Raw genomic sequence first — 10,657 nt, forward strand, 5'->3', positions numbered from 1 at the left:
AGCCATCTGTGTCCGGTAGCATCAAGCTTGGCTGTGCTTTGCACATAAGTAAGCGGGTTGTTGTCAGTGTGGACGGTAAATGATGCTCCATACAGGTAGTCATGGAATTTATCCACAATACACCATTTCAGGGCTAGAAATTCCAACTTGTGCGTCGGGTATTTTTTCTCGCTTTCGCTCAATCCACGGCTGGCGAATGACACCGGCTTTAGCTCCTTCCCATGCTCTTGGTACAGCACTCCTCCCAGTCCATCCAGCGATGCATCAATGTGTAAGACATAAGTCAATTCTGGGTCCACATAGCTGAGGACAGGTGCCTCTGTTAAGCATTGTTTCAGGGAGTTGAAGGCAGCCTCGCATGCATCCGTCCACCGATCTCCAAAGGGTTCACTTGTCTTATAGCAGTCTTTCTTTGACTTTACCCTCTTGTTAGTCGATGGGTATCCCTTGGTCAGATCGGTCAAGGGCTTTGCAATACTGGAATAGTTTGGGACAAACCTGCGGTAGTACCCGCAGAAACCCAGGAAAGATCGCAGCTCCTTAAGCTTGTTCGGACGGGGCCACTTCTTCACTGCCTCTACCTTTTCAGGATCGGTCGCCACACCATCTCTGCTGACAATATGCCCCAAGTACTTCACTCGTGATTGGCACAACCGGCACTTGTCAAGCGATAGCTTCAACCCTCCTTCGATCAACCTCTCCAGCACTTTCAGCAGGCGTTGGTTATGCTCTTGAAGGGTTGACCCGAACACGATGATATCGTCCAGGTACACGATGACTTCGCGGTACACCATATCACCCACGATCCTTTCCATTGTCCGTTGGAAGGTGGCTGGGGCTCCCTTGACTCCTTGGGGCATGTTCAGAAACTCGAAGAATCCCAATGGGCAGATAAAGGCGGTCTTTTCCCTATCTTCAGGTTTCATAGGAATTTGATAGAAGCCGTTCCTTAGGTCGAGCACTGAGAACCAAGCGCTCCCTTGTAGGCAGTCCAAAGCTTCGTCTATTTTTGGTACTGTATATTGGTCAGTCACTGTTCTCTGATTTAAAGTGCGGTAATCGACGCACATCCTGATCTTCCCGCTTTTCTTGCGAGCTACCACAATAGGGGAGGCATAAGGGCTCCGGGACTCTATGATAACCTGGTTTTCTAACAGTCCTTTTAAGTGCTGCCTCACATCCTCGAAGTCGGCTGGCGCAATTCTCCTAGATCGCTCCCGGAAAGGGGTCTCATCTGTGAGCCTTATATGGTGTTCCACTCCCTTAGCCATGCCGAGATCCCACTCTCCTTCAGAGAAGGCTTGCTTATGCTTTTCAAGTTCTTCAATTAACATGGCTCTATCATTTTGTGTAATGTCGCTCCCCTCAAAACAGTCCTGAAACTTATCTTCCCTTGTCCCCACATAGAAAGAACTTGCATTTGCCTGCTCTCTTTCTCCCTCTTGCCACTTCTGTAACACCCGGTATATGTGGGTATTTGTCCCTATTATGACAGGTGTTTCTCCCCTTTCTTTCGACAGGTCTGGGCACACTAAAGCAATTAAAGGTGTTTCTAGAGTGTCAGTCTCTTGTGATGACGTCTTGTGCAAACTGAGGTTCACTTGTACATAGCCCAGATAGGGGTACTTTTCAGCACTAAGGCCCCATATTACAAGTCCGCTGAGTGGCTGAATAGGTACTTCTGACAAGTTCTTCTCATACCACTCCTCAAATATTATGGACACCTGGGACCCGCTATCCACTAAGATTCTACACGGCTGGTTGTTGATGGACGCATCCATGTGGCAAGTGGGCCCTACTAATCCCTCAGGTAATTCCCCATTCCACCAGGAGTTTCCCATGGCGCAGCAAGTTATCTCTAGGGGGCCTATGCGGGGTTCACAGACCTCCCTCTCCCGTTTCCCTGCTCTTGACTTTCTTGGTTCAGGTGGCTGTTGTCTGTTCTCCTGCCAGGGTTTCTGTATGTGCCCCGGTTACATTCGAAAGCTCTATGCCCAAACCTTCCACAGTTAAAACATCCCCTGCCACTCCCCCTTCCTAATCCTCTTATCGGGGTGTTGACGTTTGGAGTGGGGGCCTTTGCATTCTGCTTTACAATAAAATCCTCTAATTTTTTGTTTTGTTCCTCTAACATTTTAAGGATTTTGGCCTCAAACTCGCTACTTTCAGTGGCGGATTGTACCACCTTTACCTTTTTCACAGTTTTTTCCCTCATTTCAATTAGTACTTCGTCCTGCTTCACTTCCTTAAGTAAGTCATTAAAAGTAGGGGGAGGCTCTCGTATCCCTGAGCATCTTAACTTCTGCGCAACAGGGTCACTAGTTAATGCTCCTCTGAGAAGCTGCTTCATCCTGTGTTTGTCTACCTCCGTTTTCTCTATTCCTCCCTTATCCACTATTTTATACAATAACTTGTCTAGGCGGATCAGGAAGGTGCTTAGCTTCTCCCCAGGGTCTTGGAATGTATGGTATAGTCGGGACGTAAGGTCCCCTACGTCCTCCAGGGTCCCAAATGCATAATCCAGGGCCTCTAAATACGTCTCCAGGGTGGCATTGGGGCTACTGCGCCTGGCTGCCTGGATAATTCCCATGGCGGGGCCCCTCAAACTTTCTACCACCCTTTGCCTTTTAATTTTATCGGGGCACTGCCACTCTTCAGCTTGCTGTATGGCTGCCTCCTTCCATGCCTCATAGGCTTCCTCTCCCGTGGGTATTGGGATAATCCCAGAAAATATACGCAGCCTACGGTAACTTCCCTCATAGTGCCACCTTTCAAGTTGTGTTACCACCCTGTCTACTATAACCTCAAATTGTCCGCCACTTACATTGGTGGTTTGGCTTTGGGTATCATTATCCTCTACATCCCTTTCCTCTTTCCCTTTGGCATTTGCGTTAGTGGTGGGGGTTTTTGTGCTGGCAGGCCCTTCTGGTTTTACTGGCCCTATTATATGCCATTTCCTCCCTGTTTCCTCGCTAGCTAAAACCATTGCCGGGAGTAAGCTGGGGTCTAATTCTCTCAGGTTCTCTATGAGAAATGCTGTTACCTTCCCCAAGGCTCCCTTCCATTTGTCCACTATTTTTGGTTTAAGCATACCATACAGTTTGTCTGCTTGTTCTAGTACCTCTTCATCTGAGAACTCCGAAAAGTTTCCTGCTATTCCTAGGCATTTCCTAGGGTCCCTATCATTTTGTATACACCACTCGTGTATATCCATTCCTGTTAAAGTCTCCATTTTATATATGTTTGGTAAACAGGAAATCCTACCAAATCTCAGCAGTGCCTCCAAATGTAACCACCTTTAAATTGCAGGTATGTGGCTACCACATGTACTCTACTGATTTTACACTTGTTTCCTTTTAGGGCTCTCAAATGAATAGAGGTACAGCGTGTTTATATAAAAAGGTAAGTTTACTTTTCTTTTAAATGTGATGAATATAATATTACAATGCAAACATTTGAATTCAATAAACAACTTTTACATAGCATATGGTTTCAACTAATGACTTTAACATGACACATCAACAACTTTATAGAACAAGCAGAACATAACTTTACACTGTAACCTTATATGACATACCTAAATTCAATGAACAACTACACTCTCTGTACATATAGTAATGCATGCATTTACACAAAAAGTTACCATGCGCTGGCCAGCATAAAAACAACACTGCATATAACTACACTTGTTGGCGCGCGTTGGGGCCCTAGGTGTACTGAAGGTGTGAATGGATTAATAAGCAACCTGTCTAAATAAGTCTCTCCGCTGGTCTTCACTAGGTGTCCCTAGCACTGTAGATGTCCATGTCTCTGTCCCTTTGATGTGTGCTATTAATCACACAAAGTATCTGTGTGACTGAGTTTAAATGCAATGGTCTGGCTTTCCCTTTTTGAGATTGAAACTTTCTATGCTCCTATGTAATTGTTAGACTGCTAGCTCAGGGGCAACAGCTACAAAGTCTCCTATTATGTAAAGTGGAAAGTTTAGGCTACTTCTGTTACAGTTGCTGTCTTAAATGGAGCTGACATCAATGTCTGGGGTTCCTGTGGTGTTATAGTGCATAAAGGAGGTTAGCTCACCCTTCTCGCAGCTTTTGATGGGATGGTGCCTGTAAGTCTCTTTCTTACTTGGTTTGCTGCTTGACTTCGAGCCTGTAGGTGCCACCTCCCGTCTCCCGCAGGCAGTACCTGGGTGTAGAGGGGCACAGGCTCCCGTGCTAGGCTGCAGGGGATTATTCTTCTTCTTGGTAGGGTGATGAGCGGGCAGCGTTTCTCTTGCTGTGCCCCGGCAGAAACATCTCTCTGTCACAGGGGTGACACTGTTCTTCCAGCTGGATGGCTGAGTGGGAGTGCTTTGTTGTGCGGCTCCTCCCTCCCAGGCTACACCACCTCCCGTCTCCCGCAGAGCTCTGCCGGATGACAAGCAGGCTCTGGGTGTAGAGGGGCGTGCTTGGGGATGCCCCTTGACTTCAGCTGCTGGTGATAGGGGAGCGGCTTGTGGGGGTGCGCCTATGACAGGCTGGTGGGCGGTAGTTGGGAGGCAGCTTGCTTCCCCAGCTTTGTGCGGTGGTAGGAGGCAGCTGGGCGGCGGCTTGCCGGTGGGCGGCGGCTTCGGGCGGCTTCTATCTTCACCTGTCGGCACCTCCCCTCCCGTCTCCCGCTGGTGACTGTCTATGATACAGGCAGCACCAGGGTGTAGAGGGGGGCGACAGGGGCAGCTCTATCCTGCTGGGCGGCTTGGTGAGGGACGCGCTGTGGGCGCTTCTTCAGGCAGCGCTAGACCCTCCTGTCAGTGTGGCTCTGCAGTGCGGAGGGGCGTCTTGTCAATTACTGACGCCGGGCGGCATCTTCTTTCATCTGGGCTTGTGGGCGGCGGCGACAAGAAGGCGGCTCTGTTCCTGGATGGGCTGTCAGGCAGCGCCGCGCCTCAGCTTCCTTCCTTCGCCTCCTCCCGTCTCCCGCAGGGCTCCCCCGTATGTCAGGGAGTCCCTGGGTGTGGAGGGGCGGTTTTGTAGCAGGGGCGGCGGTTCTCCTATACGGGCAGCGCCTCACAGTCTCTGGCCGCAGATGCCGGCATTAGCTGGGCGGCTCTAACCTCCGTCATCGGCGGTGGGCGGGGAAGAGGCAGCGCTGATGTGGAGGGAGGCGGCTGAACGGAGTTTCCTCACGCCGGAGGTCAGGCACCAACTCCGGCCGAACAGCGTCCTCAACGGGGTCAGGTAGGCAGGCTTCTTTGCGGAGTCCCTGTCGTTTTGGGGCCCCTTCACCGGCTCATATATCTAGGCTGCGGCAATGTTTACAGCATGTTTACAGCCTGCAGCTTCTAGATGAGCGCTCAAAGGAGGGAACAGCTGAGCTGAGCTCTGGCTGCGCTGACATTTCTTTTATACCCTGGCAGGGAGGTCAGCTGTCTGGCACGAGAACAGCTGTTCTCCCGCCCAGGCCTCGAGACCCTGCATTTCCCGCACATTTAATGTCCTCGAGGACACTTCACTGAACGCAATTGATTGGCAGCTTGTTGTAGAGTTCACTGAGGGGGCAGCACCAATACTAATGCTGTTTAACCAGTGTCCATATTACCAGCAAAACATCTCACTGTCACCAATGTTCTTTGATGAATAATTTAACCACAATACACATATATATATATTCTGCATCTGCCATAGTCATTTAGCATACATATGTTTAATGCTGCCTAGTTTTAGAGAGTCTCCTGGCAACTCGTGCACTGGGGTTGCTCAGCGAATGTTACCATGTTTGTGGAAAAGTTCATCACACAACATCAGTTTTTACAGCAAAGCAGCTTATAATACATCTCTTTATATTCTAACATATATACAGGCATATATGTTACAATTATGTGGGAGATCAGAACATGTCATGTATTATGTGTGTGGACTATTGGTGACCCAGGGAGTGTAGCCATCTGTGGACTCCTCTGGAGTTAGGATGTAAGATAAGATCTGAGACCCCTCATAAACCAGATTGGGGGGGAGAGCAATAGTGTCCAGCCAACCGGCCAAAGTGGCTCTGGCCCTGCACTAAATGACCTCTTATCACTTGAGGAATGTATAAGATCTACTTCAAAGCAGGGACAAATTCTTTATGGGAAAGATCTAGGGACCTTCACTAGGCTCAGCAAGGGAATGGTTAAAAATCCCAAGGGTGGGAGGGATGAGGGAGGCTGCAGATAAAACCTCTGTACCTTGGGATAGTCAGTGTCACTACCTGGGGGTCGAGCAAGCAGGCTGTAGGCGACGAGAGATTTCTTGTGGAGGACCCCCCCACTTCAGGATTGTAGGATACGGTTCTGTCTTTTTTCCCTTTTTATTTTTGAAATTGCATTTAAAACTCGTGTGTACTTTTAAAATCACTGTAAAACCTTGTAACTATTTTCTAAAGCTCTGTAGTTTTCTAGGAATAAATAATACATATTCTCAGTCCTGGTTCTGTGTTCTTAAGACTCATTAGCCTCAGAAGAGAAAGGCTGGAAAGCGTTACCATTGTTATCTTGTATTGTGTGGTCAGGGGCGAGCCAAGCCGCCCCTTGCGCAGTTTCAGGCGCTAAAATCAGGTTTTGGCTGGTGGCAGTGTACCTCAAGGAAAGGACCCGAGTGTCCTGAGTGAACCCCAGTCACGGCCGGCGCTGCTCAGATTGACGTATCGGAGCAGGCGACCGGTGGGTCCGTGACACCTCCTTTGCAGTGACTCTTGGCGGTGACATATCCATCATTCCACCCATCATTCCTGCTCCAATTTCATCTGAGGTCACCTGGATCCACAAGCTGGGAATTAGACCGGAATTACCCCTTGGTCAACTCACTAGACCTTGAAGTTAGATCATCATCGGTGGTAACTATCCCCAATAATTTGGGCCCAAGAACTGCCTTTTCATCTCATTTGGAGCTATGTGCATGCATTGACTGTTTTTACCATTCCCCCTTTTATCTTTTTAATTCATTGCGCAATTTTTTCATTTTTTTCATATACAGAGAATTCTCTTTAAATTGTCTTGTATAATAAAAGTATTTGTATTTTTTCAAACACATTTGTGTCTGACCATCTTTCAGAATAACCCAAGCGCTGTATACCTCTTTTTCTTTGTCTATATAAAGATAGGCCCACCGTCATGTCAGCAGCTGCACAGTTGGCCAATAAATCCTAAATATTAAAATTGTATTTATACTTTATATATGGATACATTGAAGTTTACAGGATAGGGGAGTACGCACCCTTATGGACAGGCCACACCCACGCTGCACTAGCCATGCTCAAGTATCCCTGGCCACACCCCCACACAGCCCTGACCACACCTCCACTGCTTCTTACAATAGGCCCTGGAAAATGATCATCCCCAGACCCATGTGGTCCATAATCTGTCCATACCTCTGAATCCACAAACTAACCTACCCCAGGCCTAAGTCACAGAGCCCCACCTAATTTTTTTATTTTATTTTTTAACATGGAAAATTGCTGATGGGAGTACTCAGTCTCTACTTTCCCTGCATGTTATAGGTGCTAAAAACAAAATCCCCTTCATAAGCAGAGCCTGTTCCTAATTTATGCATTTTCCAGTCTGTGCCAGCGTGTTGTGTACATATTGTATAATGTAAGCTGACAGTAAGTGCAGCGCATATTTTAATCAAGTGCATTTTTTTTATTACGTTTTACAATTAATGTCTTTGTTTTTGCGGTTTGTTGGGGTTTTTTTTGTTGTTTTTTACTTTGTTTAAACTGAAATCTGAGTCACAGCGAAAAAAAAAAAAGATTTTTATTCTTTACCCTCATATGCCACACACAGACACACACACGCACACACACACACAAGCAAGCTCACATACGCACACACACACACACAGGGAAAAAATATGTTTCATTTTCCTCTGTAATTAGGGATCATTTGCAATTTAAATACTTTAGGTACATGCAATACTTAAAAGGCTCTCACAGCATGAAATAAGGACTGTTCCAGGCTTCCATACTTTCTCTAATACGCTTGATATAACCTAATTATGAGGTTATTTCGGAAGTATGAAAATTGCCAGGATTAATTTTTTCGTTTTCCATTTATTTACATACATTATAGCGTTGCAGATTTTCCGTCCCCATCAGTATAATGTACGTGTGAATATATCTATATATATATATATATATATAATGCACTACATTTCCTGGTGGTCCAATAATTAAAAATAACGTTTAAATATCAATTGGGGGGCCTTGCTGGATTCCCCCAGGACAGCGCCCCCCACTGCGCTGCTGGTGGATGCACCCCGTACAGTAACCTTAGTTTGAATTTCATTCAGTAAATTTCCTTGACTCTTCCTGATAATGACAGTATTCCCCCGTCTCCCTTCCTTCAGCAGCAGATGCCCTGGATAAGAGCCCAAAATACGGTGAGTGACAAATCACTACCAGATGAGGTCGTGGAGCGAGATCCACATCCAGTGTTTCCTCTCACTGTAGGCCCCAATAAAATTACTACAGCCTTTCACAATTTCAATTGGATTCATCTTTCTTCAAAGCCGTCCCGTGGATAGACCTCCGCCAGATCATCGCCGCATTCCCCAAAATGCAGCCATTATATTGATTAGATATTTAAATAAAGGCTTTCAGCCAAATCTGTTTGGGCATTAGAGAGGAAAAAGCAATTTTAATAAGTTGTTTAAATTAAATATAATCAAACTTTGTTGTTTGCTTAGAATAATGTATATGTCTATATTATATGTCCTGGGATGCTGGAATGTTCCTCTGTTTGTAGCCTGGTTTTTATTGTTTGCTGACATCACTGTTATCGCTTAGTGGACTACATTTTATACACACACACACACACACACATATATATATATAATTTTTAGAAATATTTATTAACCCGTTGGAATTAAAAAACTTAAGTTACAACCCTTTTTACTCAGTCGTAGCATAAAAATCCAAAATTGATTTTTGAAACAATCCATATTTTTTTAACAATAATTTTCTCCTACAAGCAATTGGGACCAAGGACATTACAACATTAGGAAACAATAAATAAATACATATATATGTTATTATTATGGGGTAACTATCAAGAAAGTGAATATAGTCATAGCATAATCAGAGATAGAGGTCTGGTTTACAACCATATTGATAATGATGGCAGTTAGTAGATAGTAAGGGTTAGTGTGAATGCTTAGATGCTAATGTTTGTATTTATTTCCATGCATGAGAGCAATTTAATCGCAAAAAAATTTGGTGCGCAAAAAATTGTTTACTGACATTTTCCCATAATTTAACTGAAGGATTGGTGTATCACTGATATGTAGTAGCGGATTCCTATGACTGTATGGTGCTATTAGGCACCTCGATAGATAAATTATATAGATTGTATGGCCTGGGCTTACCAAATCCTGTAGGCCTGTTCTCTGAGGAAGCTGCTGACCGATATGGCGTAGAAACACGTTAGTGGAGACCACTTAATATTTTTCGTTGGCGTCATCGTACACCCTACATACCATCAACAAGTGGGGTGCTAACCAGCCGGGGGAACGTACCAATGGGTGACATAAATAGGTGGGCGCATCTCTTAGGCCATTGAAAGACCTACAGCATATTTAACATCGCTTTGCCTGTGTGTACAGTGATAGCTATACTATTTAGAGATAAGCGTCAGGGCCGAAGATTTGGATTTGGCTTTGTCAAAGCCTTTGTGAAAGGCTTTGGATTTGGATTTTTTTCAAAAATGGTCAAAAAACGCCCAAAATCGCATAATTTTTGAATTTTTTTGTCCCTAGAGTTATATTAACCTCAATAACATTATTTTCCAGCCCTTTCCAGACATTTTTGACCACTTTACAGCTCACAATGTTGTTTTCTTTCAATTTAGGCCAAGGTCAAGCTAGCTGTTAGTAACAAACGGAACTTCTGACAGTATCAGTATGGTGTATTGGGGTGCAGTACACACAAACAATAAAGAAGAGCAAAAAAAAATGTTTTTTTTTTTTTTAATGCGCAGCTTGTATAACGTTGCTTGGAGGCCGAACAATCACACATGGAACTCCTGACAGTATACTATGGGTGCAGTACACTCAAAGAATGAATAAAGAAGATAAAAATTGATTTGGATTTTTTTACTTTAATTATTTTTAATGCACAGATTATATAACGCTGCGTGAATGCAGAACAATCACACACGGAACTTGTGGTGTATACTATTGGGGTGCAGTATACACCAAAAAAAAAATAAAGAACAGAAAAATGTATTTTTATATTGTATATATATTTTTTTTAATGGACACTAATTGATCTGACCGCCATAAACTGATTAATTATTTTAGAATTGTTTATAAGTAATTAATTTAATGAATTTGTTGTAATATTTTGCATCCTGGCCGGGTATTAACAAGTATCGATATAATTTTAATAAAAAAGTGTTTCAATTTAGCGCAGTCAATTCTGTTTTATTTGTTAAATCCTATAGATATCAGTAGACTCCTGGCATTGGCTGGCAGGGAACACCTGACTGCAGCAATTGACCACTCAGAACTGAGGTACCCCAGTCTTATTATTATTTATTTATTTATCTGGTGCCACAAGGGTTCCACAGCGCCTAACAATACATAGATGAGCAAGAACAAGAAAACGACGACTTACATTACAAGACAATGTAGGACAAGTACAT

At 44.5% G+C, this 10,657-nt stretch overlaps 1 protein-coding gene across 1 annotated transcript; it reads right to left on the minus strand.

Annotated features, from left to right (window-relative positions):
- Nucleotides 1-1,867: 1,867 nt before the first annotated feature.
- On the minus strand, nucleotides 1,868-3,214 carry LOC146027322 (paraneoplastic antigen Ma1 homolog). The gene has a single exon (XM_083158253.1). The coding sequence runs from the start codon at nucleotides 3,212-3,214 to the stop codon at nucleotides 1,868-1,870; it is 1,347 nt and encodes a 448-aa protein (XP_083014379.1).
- Between the last annotated feature and the right edge of the window lie 7,443 nt (nucleotides 3,215-10,657).

Source organism: Crinia signifera, chromosome 8, assembly GCF_055691185.1.
Source record: "Crinia signifera chromosome 8, ASM5569118v1, whole genome shotgun sequence".
Classification (NCBI taxonomy): Eukaryota; Metazoa; Chordata; class Amphibia; order Anura; family Myobatrachidae; genus Crinia; species Crinia signifera.